Source organism: Drosophila kikkawai, chromosome 3R (genome assembly GCF_030179895.1).
Source record: "Drosophila kikkawai strain 14028-0561.14 chromosome 3R, DkikHiC1v2, whole genome shotgun sequence".
Taxonomy (NCBI): Eukaryota; Metazoa; Arthropoda; class Insecta; order Diptera; family Drosophilidae; genus Drosophila; species Drosophila kikkawai.
In genome coordinates this window covers 21,172,258-21,190,343 of record NC_091731.1, presented here as the reverse complement: position 1 = coordinate 21,190,343, position 18,086 = coordinate 21,172,258, and the positions used below count along the sequence as shown (strand labels likewise).

The window sequence follows — 18,086 nt, the reverse complement described above, 5'->3', positions numbered from 1 at the left end:
TTCTTCTTTCTTTACTTATTGTTGGCTTCTCGAATATATATTTCTCTATACATAACATATATAAATAAATCGTTCGAAAAACATTGCATATAAAATTTGTTAAAGTTCATTAAACATCTCGTATATATTTATTTATGTACAGCGAAGGTTGCCGTTAATTATGTTGTTTCTTTTTTTGTTTGTTTGTTTTTTGATTTGTTTATGCAATTATTTACAGTGTCAACAACAAATGCCTAAAAACTAAATAATAATTCTTTTGTTTACAATTTTACGTTATCCTTGCTAGCTCGCTGGCTGACAAAACTTAACCGAAACATCGACTGTGTGGCCTACATAACATTATTATTATTGCATACGATTAATATGATTACGTTAAGTGTTACTTCATGCGATTGATGACTAAGTCGGCGACGACCTGCAGGCCCTTCTGGTACGGCGACTCCGTCAGCTCCTGGGCCAGCCGTATCGCCTCGTTGCAGTGCTTCTTGGCCAGGAAACGGGTCTGCTCCAGGCCGTGTGACTTGTGCACCAGCTCGAAGGCACGCTCCACGTCCCCGGGCTCGCTGAAGCGTCGCATCACCATCGGATTCAGCTCGGGGTACTGCAAGAGATGGGAAATTTCAGGTATTTCAATTATGCAGCCATTGCAAGTTGGGGTGGGTCCGGTGGTTGGATATTGTTTGCCAACGCACTGCACGCGGCGCTGACCAAGATCGCGAGCTGCATAGCAAATGGAAATTAGCAGTGCCGGAGGCGTTAATCGCCCCGCTGGCAATTGAGTTGCAAACGCATTCGAGCAGCTGACAGGCCGGGCGTCCGTCCAACCACCCACCCAACCACAACACCTATGATATCATCACCTTCGCCGCCGGCACCATGAATACATCATCCACATTGGCGGCGCGAAGGCACTTTAGATGCAAAGCGTACCGAGATCTGAGCAAATACACATTACATCCCCACACACAGCATATTCTCTTCGCATTTCCCATAAGGAAATGTCGTCTGAGAACTCACCTTTTCGCATGCAAAGAGCACCGGGGCGGTGGCCAGGCCCAGCTTCAGATCCGCCGCCGTTGGCTTGCCCATCTGCTCGCTGGAGGAGACAAAGTCCAGCATGTCGTCGACCAGCTGAAAGGCTAGGCCAACGTTACGTCCGTACTGGAAGGCCACCTCGGCCACGTTGTCATCTGCTTGGGCAATCACGGCGGTCTGCAGAGTAAGAAGAAATATTTAAAAAGGGGAATTTTAAATCAAGAACACAAATCAAAACAATATATCGATAAAGTAAGAGGATCCTATTAAAAATATCGTAGTTTACTACAAATTTCATTTTGTATTTCTTTTTGTTAAATTAATATTATCGCGAATTTCGATATACAATAATATATCGATCAAAATATAAGTCTTTTAATTTTTTTAGATAATTAAGATCGACATAATCGATAATCTCGATTTATAGTATATAATAAAATCGATCAAATCCGATAACATCGATTACTTTCTGACTCTAGTTTTGTATAAATAGAGAAGAATATATTTTTATCGTTAATTGTATACTAATAAATCGATAAATATCCAAATAGGATTGATATTATAAGTACTTTTCGGTCATCCATAGTTCAAAGTCAGTTGCAGTTGCAACAATGGGCACAATGACACCGACATGCGTGCAAACTAATTGCCGAATTAAGCTCAAGTCCGATAAATACGAAATGCGAAATGCTATATTCAAGATTCCAGCTTGAAATTGCATGCCGATAACGAGTACTCACCGCCTTCAGTGCGTTGGCAATCAGCGATGCGGTCTTCCTGTATGTCTTGGTCAGGTAATGTGCGAAGCGCTCGTTCTCCGTTTCCCTTGAGCCGAGCTGCATGAACTCGCCTTGAACCAAATCGGTTAAGATCTGCAAAAGACAGAAGATATACGAATATAAGATTGGCAATGGCAGACACAATGCGTCATAAATATGTCAGCGATTAGTAATGTTTATGTCAATGGCAATGACTTCCCCTACTGTGATTGTTCTGCAATCGCAGACGTTGGGTTTTTCCCACTCCAAGTTGAATGAATTACGCAATTCTTTTTGTAAGTATAAATAATATATAAAATTCCCTTTTAAAGAGCCATAATTTTAGCTTAAAATCGATTTATTGTATAGGCCATAACTACTGTACTTTCAAACTGCGAATAAAACTTTATTTGCCAGGCTTATCCTTCTTCAAAATCCGTAAAGCGTTTTACTACGCCCCAAGGGAGTGTGGAACTTCCGCATGGGTGAAGCCTCAAATGCAAATGGCAAACACAAAATTGTGCCAAATAAATCTGGCAAACAAGATTTCATTCAGAGCTCAATAAGAGGTCGGGTGGGTAACCGATGCTACCTGACTATTTTGGCTATTGCCCCGTTTGTTTGTTTGGCACGCCCTTCGCCAACTCGCTTTCGATAGGCATTTTCATTGATTACGGCGGCCAAAAAACTCACAGATAGTTGTCAAAATCTTTGGCAAATACAACCCCTGTGTGTGGGAGCTGTTTCGTTTCGATCCGATCCCAAGGAGCTCAAGGTGATTCGGCCAATAGTTTCTGGCCAAAAAGCCCGGCCAAATTCCAGCTTTCAATGTTAATTAACACAACTAGCAAGTAGCCGTAAAAAAAAAAAATAATAATAAAAACACAGTCAAAGACAAGTGCGTGAGCTCCAACAACGGCCAGCAAAATGCATTTAGAGCCAAACAAATTAACACAGAGACGCCTTTTAAGCAGCGAAATGAAGCCAAAATGATACCAAATGCTGCAGGCTAACATTTTTTTTTATTTTTTCTCGACCGCAAAATGCAAGTGCACTTTGTGAAACAAAAAATGGTTAGCCTCGAAGCGAGTTTGTAAGACACGTACATGGGGAATTTTCTTTTTCAGCAGTCAACTTCCGACAAGGGGAATTTAGCCAGCAAAAAATATATATTTTAGCTTTTATTTAACTGCAGGCTAACTATTCCTCTTTTTTATATTTTTTTTTCTTATAAAACTCTAGTTTTCTTTGATTACACTTATCTTTTATCAATTACCTCATTCCGTCTCGGTCTTAACGGTCTGGTTTAACCCAAAACCCACAGATAGTCATAAATATACTTGATTGAAAGGCAGACGGGCATTCTACACATTTTATTAATGCCTAGCAATGTCTTAGAAGCCGTTGAAATTATTCAGGCACGTGCACGGCATATTAAACACTCAACAAAATCTGATAAATATTTTCTAAAGCTTGGAGATTGTGTTAGATGAAGAGAAACAGGCTAAAAGAGGTCTGAAAAATACAAAGATATCACTCCATAAATTCTAGTTTCTTGTTTAATATTGGTTTAATAAAATAAGTTATTGAAATATGTATTACCTTTTCGTAGTTCCTCTGAAAAAAGCTAACCCAAAAGCTAAGATAAATGCCTCTTGTTATCATGTTACATTTCTACATGTGTTTTTTGGGCAACGAAATCAAAGACACGATTATGCAAAACCAAGTCTTAGGTCTGGGGGAGATTTTAAATAAATAGTTAGATACCCAGAACTAGTTTCCTAATATCTCATGACCTAATGGCCCTAAAGAAAGTTTCATTTTGATGGGGTCAAAATGTTTTTGAATGCTAATAAGCCAAAATTATGCGTTAGATACACGAGTTCCGATAATCATGGGCAAATGAAATGGACAAATAAAAGTAGATAAGTGTCTGGCAGCCGCACCTTGGATTTTGGATTTATCTTGAAGCCAATCCTCAGGTGTTACGCATGTTTCGCGAATTGAGAAAACCCATCATCGCAGCGAGACGGAGAATGTGTAACCCAAAAACGTAGGCAAGTTTATTGTGTTTGCTTTGGCTATTAACTTTGCCGCGCTCGATTGTGTAAATATGCAGAGAAGCTGTGGCTGCTGTGGTCCCAAAGAGAGATCCCCGAGCCACCTTCGTTTCCAAGGCAACAACAGACCTAGTTTCACTCTCGTGCCCCGCCACCGAAAGTGAAATTGGCAGGTGTGACTAATTTTAAATTTATAGAAACTACGTGATGCATCGCACTAAGCGATGAAATATTTCTACGGAATTCCAAAGCACGAAAAGAGTAGTGATGGCAATAAAAAATGAGGATATAAAAAGGACATTTGAAAAGGTTTAAAATAAGTCAGAAACTTGTGAACTATAAAAGCTAGAGTCTTAAATTTTTGTAGAGCCATAATATTTATTATAATATATTTTTCTTTTTATTTCTTTTTTATATTTTACCACAAAATTTTAACTCAATCGAACAAATATTACTATTTTTAGTGCTAGAAAGTATGCAATGCTTCCATGCATTAACCTATAGGTAATAAGTTAATCATTTTATCATAAAATAAAATTATTTTAAGGCAGTTAAAGATATTCATTTCCTTGATTCCTTGATTTTTACCGCTTTAACAAGACATATCTGACCGGAACAAAAACAAATTGGCTGCACTGCCACTGTAACTGCAACTGCAAGGACGCAGATGCAGAAATGCAATAAAAAAAACATCGGAACATCGAAACATTAAAAGTGAATGCCGCCGCCGTTGCAAAGTTTTACGAACTCTGGCGAAGGGCAAACCTTGGACGATTCCCAGGGACGCAGGAAGTTAAATTACGACTGGTTTTGGCAATGCTGATGGCAGGGGGGAAGTTCAGTTCCCCAAACAGAATGAGCAACTTTCATAATTTCAGGAAAGACAAAGGTTCCCTTCTGTTTGCCCAACAATTGTGTGAAATTTGGCACCCGATCTGATTACGTACATTCATAAAAATATATCGTATAAGCCTATTTACAGAGAGACGGAGATAATTCATTTGAATCCGGGACTTTTTAGTGGCTAATTCTTGGAGGAAGCAGCAGCCTACCCCTTTTTCAGAATGAGTTTGGCAAACAGTTGGGCGTTATTTGTGTTTGCCTTGGCAATTAACTGCCAGCATAAAATGTGCGAAGAGGGACTTGGTAACAACGAAATGTTTGGTTTTTGGTTACAGGTGCAAAAAACTGTAAAGTTTTTTAGGTTGGGTTTTAAAGATTTTAATATTTAGTTTGATCAGCAATGGAAGCGATGGGAAGAATGTGTTTTTAAGGTAAAGACTAGTCCAGAAAGGAATTTCATTTTTTAGAATATAAGCAGTGGCATATTCAATATATTTTAAGCTTTAAATTGATATACATTATCATGTAAACCTCTCTTAAAAGCATTCATTCAGCTCTGTTCTTTAAATTCTTTTAAAAATTATTCACCTTTAGCTGTAGTCAATAAATCCTACACATATCTCACCAGAATTCAGGCCAGTTGTTAGTCATATTCTTTTAAAAAATTATATATGCTTACCTGACTCAGTACAATCGTCACATCGTCGCTGCGCAGACGTGCAATCATAATCGAGGCAATCGATAAGATATAATCGCCAGCCATTGTGACCTGCAAAGAGGATGTTAAGACCTGGTCAGAAAATATAGTGACTACGGAGAAGTACGGTTATATGTTGCAACAGTTAACAGCCGTTGGCAAAGACAAAACAACCGAAAATTAACTGACATGACTAAGACCAGCTCCAAGACAATCAAAGAGAAGACATTAAAATTAACGGGCTTTGAGCTTCGGGCTCTTTTGACGCTTCTTTGACTTGTAAAGATGATGATAAACGAAAGCTGGATTAATTTATGCATTTCAATTTGAAGACATGTCGAAAGGGAAACTGCATTGAGATCGCGATATGTGGGTCTTTTCGTCTGGTCTATTATTAAGTTTAATGAAGAGGCATCAGCATCGACATCCAATTTGAGGCCTTTTGAGTGATGCAAGATAGCTGTTGACAAAGTCAATAAACACTTTGAATCGAAATACGCAACAAATTGATGTCAAAGTCAGAGGCCTGGGAGCTGATGATGCTGCTGCTGCTGCGGATGATGATTAGTGCCATCTTGATTGCTGTTTTGGTTGCCGAGTGGCTCTAACTGGGCGCGTGTTTGGCTTGGTTTGTTTGGCTTCAGCAAACATCGGTGGCACCGATGCCTAATATTATCACGGATCTCCTTTGGATTCGGACTGGGACCTACCTTTTTATGATTCCATAGAGCATTCACGCTGGGCTTGCCGCGTCGGAAGTCCGACTGATCGATGACATCGTCGTGCACTAAGCTGGCCGAGTGAACCATCTCCGAGAAGAGGGCGATCTGTCGTTGTTTGTGTACTAATTGGCTGTCAAGGCGATAGGCAAAATATGATTTTTAGTGATTTTGTGGTCTTGGTGGGGCAAAAAGCTACAAAAAGCTACCGTGCATTAATCTGAAATGGCTGAAAAGCGTACATTTCGCAAAGCCATGCTAATCATTTACACTAGACAACAGGGCAAATACAGAATTATCATAGAAAAATATTTTAAATTATTTTTAAAAATTTATCACAAGTTAAAGAATAATTTGAATGGATAATAATGAAATTTAAGGAAGAAATTTTAAATATTTTTGAACTAGAAATCTAGTGAAAATCCATAATTTTTTAGAGTTTATAATTTCTATTTCCCTGCGATTCAGATATTTTCAAGTAATATTTTCTTTGAACAAAAACTCACTGTGACTCGTTGTTCAGGTGATAGTTTATCGCCTTGGCCATCAGCATGGTGACCATGGGTCGCAGCGCCTTTCCCTGGCCATCAAAGTAATAGCTGGCAATAGTGTCCAACTCCGGCTGCGATGTCCCCGACTTTAGCAGCTGGAAAATAATGAAACAAAATAAATAAAGAGAAATTACTCACACCTTCTAAACTCTAGACTTTGGCCTAAATTAGCAAATATTTGTGTTTTGGTCGCAAGCTACGAAAATCCCCCTAGCTGGGTTTAAGGAAAAAACCATCAATGACGTCCCCAAAAACATCTCAATGGAATTTCTCACAAAAAAAAATCTTTATACGCGTTATTTATCTTTGTGGTTTTGAAATAATTTTTTTTATTATCAATTTAGTATTTATTATGTGTAAAATTAGGTTTTATTATTGATCGTTACTTCGTTTTTTACTGCTGTTTTAAAACTATATAAGATATATGTAGGCATATAAGAAAGCTAACAGCTGTCTGACATTAATTAGTTTTAAAACGAAAATAATAACACGCTTTTAAATGAGAATTTTAGAATTAGTTCCAGACATTACAATAACCTTCTAACTTCTAATTTATTTTTAAAAATTAAATAACTTTTATTTAAAGGCATAAACTATTTTTAAAATGAATTTGAACATATATTTCATGAACAAAAACACAAATAATTATAATAATTATTATTAGAAAAGCTTATCATTTTTATAACAGAAATGAATAAAATGGTAAGCACGTATAACCCATGATTTGCTAAGATGGCTGCCAATATCCTTAGTTATTGGTTTCCTGAACGTCTAATTTATGATAGACATTTGCCCTTCCATTCAATTTCCCTGAGCTAGGGCTCCTGATAGATATTTCCCTGCAATCCCTCAATCACCCCCACTTACATATCTCACGTCGTCGTAAAAGTACTTGAGGTCATCATCCAGGATGATGTATGGATCGATCTGGAACTCTCGCACAGGACCCGCCGGCTGCTGTGTGTGCACCGAGCTGTGCTGGCGGAGATTCGTCTTGGAGCATTGGGAGTACTTGAGGCTGTGGCTGCAGCTGTGCGGACTTTGCTGGAAAACAGAAAAAAAGAGAACAGGTAGAACGGCGGTTAGCGATTTCTGGTAAATGCTGCAATTAATAACAAAGTGTGAATAATGGAGGGGCAAACAAGTCACTTAACAACTTTCAATTGTGGCGCTGCCGCGCCTAACGAGTTTTGCCTTGCACACCGTTGGATTTTCTGCCTGCCAGTTGCCGAAAATTAATAACTGGAAAATTGCAGTGGCCGGGGCCTGTAACCACAGTAAATGGCCAACTAATTGAAGTCGATTGTCGACGCCCTCGCGCGACTCTTGACCTTGTCGGCGAATTTGAATTGTCGTAGCCGCAAATCCTTTTGTTATGGCCACAAGACAATGCGACACAAAAGAGAGCAACACGCGCTGCTAAATTACCAGGCAATATGTTGCTGCACTTGCAGAAAAATATGGTCCTAATTGAATTTAAAATTTAAGTTAATAAAATTAGTTTTAATTAAAAATTTTAGCTAATAAAAGAGTGCTATACTAAAAATATAATTCAAAATGGAGAAATCAAATTTCGATATAAAAAGCTACAAAGGCGAAATTGTTATTGATATGATGACATAATGACTTTTTGCTCGATAATTCGATATTTCAACATTAAATGCTATATATTTCGATAAAATTCTCTAAATCAAATTTGAGTCAAAATATATATAAATATCCCAAAATTTTGCAATATTTCTTTCTCTGCAGGAAATGTGCCTCGCCTTTCCGTTCGATCCGGACTTGTATTTATTTTATTTTTCGGAGGCACTTTTATGTGCAATTATGCAATCGCATTTGTTTGCTTCTTGTGCAGCCTGTCAGCCAGTCAAGCCGTCAGCTAGTCAACCAGTCAGCCACTCAGACTGTCAATAGGAGCCGCACACGATACGATAACATGTAAATTCGATGTTGCCAGCTGTCAGCAGCAACGGCGGCGGCGAAGGCATTTTTAACGATTTCAAATATTTGGCTATGACTGCGATTACACACACACTCTTTGGGGTGGGGATTGTGGATGTTGACCCACTTGCTCCCGGGATCCTGGGAGAGTCACTACAGTCAATGGCCGTAACAACGCCCTTGGTAACGGAGCTTCTGCAGCGAGCAGCATCATCATCATAAACATCATCTTCGAAGATCGTCAATATCATCGTCTTTAATTTGGCCCACACGTGTGGACCTTTTGGGTGTCCAAAACTGGTTGAGCATCGTAAAATAACCAAACAAATTGTTGGCCAGAGCCAGAGTTCCCATTGAAAAGAGCTTGTAATGACCCAGTTTCATATTTAATATGTGTCATAAGCATCGGCAAGGTAAGGGGGCCTTTGGCTTTTGGCGAGTAGAAAGCGAGCCATGGCTTATTACAAAATCCGAGGCATCACAATTACAACAGCAAAACGCCATCAGCAGCAGTAGCAGCAGCAGCCGGAAGAAATCCAATTAAATTCGAGTCGTGGAAACTTTCATTTTCAATATGTGCGCCAAATTAAAATTAGTGCCATCAGCTGGCCACCGTTACTGTTGATATGATAATATTTGCAAAAGCCAAAAAGCGAATGAAAGAAACAGAAATTTGTGGAACGTGCAGAAATGCATTTAATTGTGGCTATTTCGAGTTGCCCACATACGCCGTCAGACTCTTAAGCACTGTTAAATGGTTTTTACGACCGCAAGTCACAAGTCAAGTCAAGCTAACGTCAGCAGGTGCCCACGACAGCCGAACGGATTTTAAGTGTCTCTAAGCCCCATGAACCTGCTAATGCGCTCACTTTACAGCCAGGTCAATGCTCTTGCCTGCCTCTTGCCTGCATTCTGGCCAAGCATCGCATCTTGGCCGAATATATTTTGCGAATTAACGTAGAGGATTATGGGCTTGTTGCGTGCACAAAGCCAAAAAACAGAGGCATTAAAACGTAAATACATAGGAAGTACACTCTTAGCCGTTGCACTTGGCTGCCGAAGATGAACCGAGGAGGACTTTCAATCACTTTTTTTTACAATGCGGTTGCTTTTATAACCGGAGAAAGAAATAAGGAAAATAGTCTAGAAAAGTCGTGGGTGTTCATAGTGAAAATATATGCTAATACAAAGAGGAGTAATCTTATTTAATGAGTATGTAAAATATTTGGTTAGATGAAGGCAGGAAATAATAACCAATATAATTTATGCTTTCATTATTTTTAGTCAATATTTTTTATTTAAAACCCACTCTTTTCCACAGGTCTTAAGATTGCCTCCAATAAGCTTAAACCGCACTTGGCCTGACTTAAAAAACCAACCAAAGATATCCAGTTAAACCTCCTTTGGCAACCTCCACACACACACAAAAGAGGAGCCGCAACAATTGGCAGGCCAACTTTCACATCGATTCAAAAAGAAGAAATAATAATAATAATGATCTTCGGGGCGGCAACAACAATGCTTTGGAAATAATTATCTTTTATTTGGTTAGCGGCACCTCTGCCAATTTTCATTTAAATACTCGCATTTCTTGCACTCATTAATTTAATTGTGAACAAAATTGCACAAAATAGGCGGCGAGCGCAGTGATCACAAGGCAATTGCAGCATTTAACGGCGTGTGTGCAAATTGAATAGAGACAAGTGCAAAGTAAAAACAAAACGAAACACAACATAAAAATCAAATCAAATAGAGCTGGCATTTGTTCGCCACAGGGCGCTCCCACGACATAATCCTCTTCAGCTGCAAAAACCCATCCCAACCCACTCCGGTGTCCATTGATGGCGCGGCGGCCTCAGCTCAAGATGAAGACATGAAACGATGAAAGTATTTAGCCAGCATTTCGAGTGCCTCGCACTGATTGATGCCACTTTTGATTGAAAGCCTTAACAATCAGCGAATTGCAACATTTTAGCATTTGTGTTATGGATTGCCTTACGACTCACTTACTATACTATATATTGTGTCGATTCGCAGCCGCATTGTTATGATTTCTGCTCTTGTTTCGCTCGCTTTTTAAGGCAATTTGTATGCGGCATATGGTGGGTATATCATAAGCGATATGTGAACAACAGACAATTGCCTTTGCATGTTGCTATTTTTATGGAGGTCGGGCATAAGTACGAAAACTGTTAACACCTGTGATTTACAAGCTAAACATGCTAAAAATTATTCAATTAAAGCAATCAAGTTAACAAATTAATGCTTAGGCTGCATGGCAAAACAGAACATTCTTTGCGCAAGGCTGAACCTTTAAATTGTTTATAGTAATTATATACAGATTACTGTACAGAAAGGATAAAATATCAGAGTTTTTTGTTGAGCTGAATCATCGCTCTTTAACCCTCTCTAAAATTTCTTAAAGCTAAAAAATTTTAATTGCTTCTTTTGCTTGGCCGAAAAAGAAATGCCTCTGTTGTTGCCTTGATCGAACATGACGGGCCTTGGTAGCGGAAGCGGCGGCTCCAACATTGGCCAAAACCGGAGACAGAGAAACAGTCAAGAAAGTAGCAACAACCGCCTCTCTTTTGGCTCTTTGAGGGCCACAAACGAATCGGCGTCCGAAGACGAGGCTTTGGACTTATACTTTCCCTTTTTGTCATCGCTGCGGTTGTTTTGGCCATTGCCTGCTGCTGGCTGACATAACCAAGTAACCGAACGTAGGCCCCCCCTACTACCCCCTCTATTGGCTGCATATTTTATATATACATACATATATATTTATATATGCTTTTGCCGTTCGATTTTCGTAGCTTCTTCATTAGCCGCAGTGCCTGCTGGCAGCAAGTGGTTTACATGCGTGTTAACATCTCAGCAGTTTCAAGTGAGTGTGAATGCCAAGTGCCGAGAGTGTGTATGTGTTTGCCTGAAAACTGGGCAATTTGTATTTGACAAAGCATATCTGTGCCTTGTGCCACTGAGAACGCTTCTGGGGGGGCGACACTACACAGTAGACACAGTACACATAAATTAGCTGGAAAATCCAAACATAATGTATCCACTTTATTTGCTAATGTCTCCATTGCGAATGCTCAATGCGTCACGGTTTCATTGCGTCGAAATTAAGCCCCATCCGAGACTATGACAACTGCAATCGATTGACCAATTGAGGTTCGCAAATCAACGAATTAAAGATGAGTTTCCACATAGCAAACGGAAAAAGATACAGTTCCGGAAAGGGATGCTTAAAGAACCGCGAATTCCAGTGGAGTTTAAATAGATATATAGATAGTTAAGGAACAATTAGGTTTCAGAGCTCATTTGCCTTTATATAAATCTCTTAGTGATCTGGGGAATACCCCTATTATTTCAAACACAAACTATAATGAGTTGCCATCCCAAAAATGGATTCACTCGATGTGATTTTTCATTTATTAATTGCTATAAACTTGATTTTCGATCCAGTTTCACTAACTACTTTCCGGAATCGTACATCAGCCATTGAATCACATGGCATTCCACCGTCACTTTGGATATTGTGCAACCCGAGTGCGATTTACAATTGAAATGAGTGCGTGCTTGACCAACGCGGCGGCTGCGTGATATTGGTCTATGTAGGCGACTTAAAACTCAGGCAGCAAAACCAACTAGAGCGAATGCGTTTTTAAACGCTTCAACTTGCAAGCTGCCGCAAAAACTATGAAAATAATTTAATAGCCGAAAAACCAAAATATTTGTTGGTGTCACAGCATTCACAGCAATAGGTAATTATAACAATCTGTCCAGAGGCAAGACAAAATAAAATATAGCCGAAAAATTAAGGTACAAAAAGGAAAACCAAAACTGAGAAATGTTTTTGCAGACCAAATGGAAACCAGTTATTAGTGGAAAACCTGAAAATTCAAGTTTATCCTGCATTGACTGCTTTCGGGGAGCTTTGGCTGTAAATCAACCAGGTCTCCAATAGTCCAAAAAATTACATAAAACGCGCGGCAGCACAGACAGGAAAAAAACAACAAAATTTCAATATGCAAAATGCAAAGTGCAATGCGCGTGCACTCGCCGTCTAATTTGTTGATATTGATATCTAGACTTTGGATTTCGAAATACGGAATTGTAAAGCAAATTCCCATGTTAATTTGGTGAAACCCTTGGACAAACCAATGATGATGGGAGCTCTCAGAATGCAAGTCCATGGAGATGGAGAGACAAAAACAAGCGGTCCAATCAGTGTGGGAAATGAATTCCCCCCGCATCGCAGATAGGCAAATTTATGATAATCACTGATAAAACATTGGAAATGTAAAACACCCAAAAGGCAGGCAAGTGGACCAATGGACCAACATGAGCGACATTGATGAAATGTGGGCCTGACAGCCCAAATATGGCTTTGGGTTTGGGCCGGCCATTGGGTTGCGCAACTTGGTCAAAACTAAACTCGAACCAACATCGCTGGACGGCAGCGGCGGCGGCGCTTCTTTTTGGGCTTTCAAATCGAAATCCGAAAATTTGTTGTTAAGGAAAACAACGCTGAAATCATTAACAGTTAACAGTCTTGGCGCGGCGGCAGCAGAAACCACCGAAACCGAAAACCGAACCCGAAACCAGTTTAGGACAACACCAAAACGCATGCGTCTTTCTGGAATTGGGTCAGCAAGTACGGCCCGAAAAATACCAAAGCCAAAGGCAAAGGCGAAGGCACAGGCACTGGCAAAGCCACCAGCAGCAGCAAGCGGTCAAAGAGACCATTGCAGGTGTAGGACAGGTTGAATGAAAGTCAACCCAATCCGCTTAGGCATGCCCACATCCAATTTTGGTTTCGATATTGGGCACCATAGCCCCTTGTCCTCTCCTCTTAACCAATTAAACCATAAGCGATTGCATATTAAAAATAAATAATAATAATATTCAGCCGCCAGAGAATTAAGCGTTCTGGTGAGCTTCAGTCGCTGGTCAGTCTGTGGGTCAGCTACGAGTGAAAGTGTTTTGCAGAAATAAAGATACAGTCACAAAAGACAACGATTTACGATGTATCAGATGTATCTTTTAGCATATCTGCCACTTTTTTGTGTCTCTTGTTTTTCACATATGTATGTATTTATGCTCAAACTGATGGCTTTCTCACAAAGAGGTTAACGGAAAGAGATGTGAGGATGTGATTGTGAAATATAATTTTAGGGACAAGCGGAACAAGAGCTATTAATTATTGAAATGAGTTTAAGGCTAAGATTATTTTAAAGCATTTAAGATCTTAAAACCAATAGCCATGCTTTAACTTTATAATGCTTTTGGAAAATGTTTTCCAAGATAAATTAATGTAAAATGTAATTAGCTTATTAATTATATTTTAGATTTATTTCATGTATTAATTACCTTTATTGTCAGCAATAAATTTCCTTTATTAATGCAAGAACCTAAAGCTTTTTTTAAATAACCTCTCAAGCTTAAACTCTTGCCCAAAAAATTTCTAAACAAAAAATTTCATTGAAAACAGGTCGAGATTTGGTTTCACTTTCACGCGACCAAACCCTCGCATTCAAATTAAGCACACTCACACGAAGAAAATATATAAAAAACAGCCAGAGAATCGACGGAAATCAATCAACCAACCTAAGAGAAACATCTAACTATGCCCAGAGACTCTCTAATCTCTAATCTAATTTAAAAATCGCCACCTTGAGAGTATGAACCCATCAAATTCACACGCTGGCGTTAAAACTCTTGGCCCGGCTAAAGCTCATTTCACGCATTTGCAATGAAAGTGAAAAGCTTATACATATATAGTGAGGAGGGGCAAATGCGGAAGAGGTTGGTTTGGAAACTAATTCGAGTCAAAGATGTACTGACTGGCGATAACGAATACTTAAATACGCAAAGCTGGCCAATCAGTTTCTTGCCAAATTCGTGTGGCGCATAGATAAAGACTCTAAACTTTTATTTTCCTTTACTTTAATTTTTTTTGTCTGGTTTCTTTTGGCCAAAACAATGGCCGGTCGAGGGGCGGGGGAGCTTGGCAAATGAAATGAAGAAGAAAGTCAAAGAAACCGTTAAAAGTGAATTTCTTCTATGGCTGCGGTTGGCTCGCCGCTTGATTTTGTTGCTGTTGTTGCTTCTGCCATTGCCGACTATTATTAGTTGGCGTTTTGTAGTTTTTTTTTTTTTTTTTCCTTTAGTTTTTTATTTATTTTATATTTTTCTTCTTTTTTGGCCAGCAGCAGCGCTGCCAGCTGCTCTGCCGCTGCGACGTGCGCTTTCTATTTGCGTTTTGTTTATTGTTTACCTATGATAGATGAACGTATCAGTTTCCAGGTGCTTGCTTTTGTCCCGTTTTGAGCGGTGTGTGGATGTGAGTTGGGCATAAAACCAATTTGGCGTCGAATGAATTTTTATTCGGCTTCGAAAATGAAACAGACAGAGTCTTAAACAGCCGAAATGCATAAATAACTCGATAACGATAGCTGCATACAAAATATTTTACCTTTTCCAAGCTTTTGTTGGCGCCGAGAAATGCATTTATTTTGTTTTAAATAGATGTTACGTTATGGGATTATTTAAACCAGAGTTTGACTATTTTTTGAATTATTTAAAGGGTTTAGAGATATGGTTATTTTAAAGGAGAATCAATAAATGATATTTTAAGGATATTGATATGTGTGATATTTGAAACAAGATATGCTTTTATTTTAATTCAAATAATATAAGAATAAATTAATATAGTTAATATAATTTGGGATACTTTAAAATATTATCAAACTATTTTTTTTATAATATTTCAAAGAGGTTAAACAATTTGAAAATATATCTCCATTTAGAAATATGTATGTCTCATCCAGTCTTTAAAAATAAATGAAAATATTAAATTATTCCTAGAGAAAATTTGTAAATTTTTCCAGCAAAAAAATAGCTGCGCTGTGCAGATCAGGGCCGCTGTGTTGAGTATCAAAGGTGTGCATTAAAGTGAATTAAATGAAATGAGCTCTTAACCTTTTTTTCAGACAAATATCAGACAAAACGGCACAACTTGATGTCAAGGTTTGGAGATCCAACTACGGTTATGTGCATATAACCATCGAAGCCATTGAATAATGGCCAGCAAACTGCATTCAATTTATTGCACTCGCAATGCTAAATCCATTAAATCGAAGCCACTAAATAGGCTGGCTGGCTTAAGTGGCGTGCCATAAAACAATTAACTAAAAAACAAATGTGAGAGAAGCCTATGCATTAATAAGTGGCCTACACACACTCAAGGCGGTAAGTAAGCTATTAAATTGAAGGCGAGCGGTTGAATGGTTTCGATTTGGCCAATTGAATTTAAAGACAATAGCCGGGATTGCCTTTTGATTTTAGCCATAGAACAATTAAGGCTCCCAGAACATAACCTTCACATGTTTTCCCCAAGAAATATTGCTCAGCTTTGAGTAAATAGCTTTGTGAATAATATTGGTTTACGAGTTATTTACGAGCCTTGTTTAAGTTACATTTCTCATGGCGCGTCATTCAGCCAGATGGCTGAGAGATTACAATTATTATATGTGATGTATTTTTATTACAAAAAAAAAACGAAATAACTAAATTACTGATAGCACTTTGTTAGCTGATAAGAGAACAGCAATTGCCGTGTTTGATTAGAACCCCGCGAAAAAGCCACTTGCACTCAAAGAGCCGGATATTGCGTATACGGCGCAGGTCACAATTTGACAGGGCTGTAATAGTTTCACATGTACTGCTGGAAATCAGCTGTGCTTTTTTTTTTCTACGGGCTATAAATATTGATAAATACGGGTAATAAATCATTAAGCAAATATGTAACTATGCGAAATTGCATAACAAAAGAAAGAAATGAAAAAGTTCAGAGGAAGAAAATCATCACAGACTTGTCAACAATGTAAAAAGTAATGACAAACTGCAAGCGGACAGACCCGAAAGAGAGCCACCGATAAAAACTTCACCTTGCAAAAATGCCAGGAAAAACATAAAAGTTCGGAAAATGACAACAAAAAAAAGGCTAAAGCACAATAATAAATACTATAAACGCGGCGGCAGCTTCCGCCAACAACATACTATCGCGATTTTTGCGCGAATTTTGCTATCTGCGACTGTGGGCGCAACAAGTTGTGTTTTCTTCGGCTTCGGCCTTTGGTTTGTTTTTTTTCTTTCCTCCTCGGTTTCACGCTACTTGCACAAAAGCCAGCGACCAATTTCACTTTCATTTTCTTTTTGGCTTTGCAACTCTTTCAGCAGCAGCAAAGAAAATGCAAGAAAACGAAAGAAAAGCGGGACTGGCAAAAGCCAAAGTCACGCAGACGCATTAGCGGCAAACACTTGGCGCATGCGCAGCAGCAGCAGCAGCAGCCAATGCACTCTTGGCCAGGTTCGGTTTGGAGCTGGCAATGAACTCACCATCAGATCGGGGTAATCCTTGCCGATGTTGAAGCTTAATCCGTGAAAGAGTCGCTGCGCCTGCAGCTGTGTCTTGGGCAGGGCCAAACCGGGATGGGGATTCCCCGCATATCCTGGACGCGAACCGACACCGGAACCGGAAACGGAGCCCGAACTGGTGCCGAAGAGCTGATATAACAGCTTGTGCGTCTGCTGGCGACGCGTACCGCACACAACGCGACCGGAAGTGCTCAAGCAGGCCATTTTTTGTTAATATTTATATTTTGTTTGGGTTTCTTGTTGCTTTATTTTTCGTAGGTTTTCGGGTGCAGTTGGCCAGTGCTCTTTTTTCACAGAATTCAAGACGAGTCACTCATTGAATAGTAAGCGGCATTATTCCTTGATATTTATTTGTTTGCTTAATATTTTCTTTTTTTTTATGAGTCGCAGGATCTGCGATTTTGAAATGCGCGGCGATTTCGGTGTGACTTTGTGGCTTTGGGGTGGTTGTCCACAGGCGATTTCGAGCGCGGTTTGCTTGCGTCTGGCTCCAACAGCTCCAACGAAGTGTTTTTGCCAGCCAACTTTTTTTTGAAACGATGCGCGCGTGCGCGCCGCCAGGTGTGGTAGGTATCCCCAGCACAGGTGAGCTGCGAGCTGTGGTGAAAACGGAAAGCCGAAGATGCAGGCTGCCGATTCCCCACTGCGAGGTGCGAGCCGAACGCCGCTTGAACTTGACGTTGAGTGGAGGCGGGGGCAATGTGTGACCCCGCGGACCTGTGGGCAACGCACACTATCCGCTCTTCTCGCTTTGCCCTTGCTCCACTCTGCTGATAAGGACGGCTCCACTCCGCCTGCCAGCCACTACGTCTCGACCTCCGTCAATGTCCTCATGTTCCAGATCCGCTTAGCCACTGGAGGATGCCGCTTGTACCGCGTTTTCCGGACTCGGAAATAGTTTTTATTTAACTCGCTGGGAATTTGCACCTTTTCACTACTTTATTTTGACGTAACAGTGCAGAACAGCTGTTGAACCAGCTGTTGACCGCTCTCACGAATAATATCGGCTGCAACGTGCATGGTGACGTAAGGCAGCC

The 18,086-nt window shown here is 39.6% G+C and overlaps 1 protein-coding gene across 1 annotated transcript; it reads right to left on the bottom strand.

The window, feature by feature from the left end:
• Nucleotides 1-105: 105 nt before the first annotated feature.
• qless (decaprenyl diphosphate synthase subunit 1 qless) lies at nucleotides 106-18,015 on the bottom strand. Its single transcript, XM_017182852.3, has 8 exons — nucleotides 17,011-18,015; nucleotides 7,531-7,707; nucleotides 6,619-6,758; nucleotides 6,104-6,245; nucleotides 5,376-5,465; nucleotides 1,776-1,907; nucleotides 1,018-1,212; nucleotides 106-601 (listed from the first exon to the last, which is right to left on the bottom strand). Exons 1-8 carry the CDS (start codon nucleotides 17,251-17,253, stop codon nucleotides 380-382), a joined length of 1,341 nt encoding a protein of 446 aa, XP_017038341.1. The 5' UTR covers nucleotides 17,254-18,015; the 3' UTR covers nucleotides 106-379.
• Nucleotides 18,016-18,086: the final 71 nt, after the last annotated feature.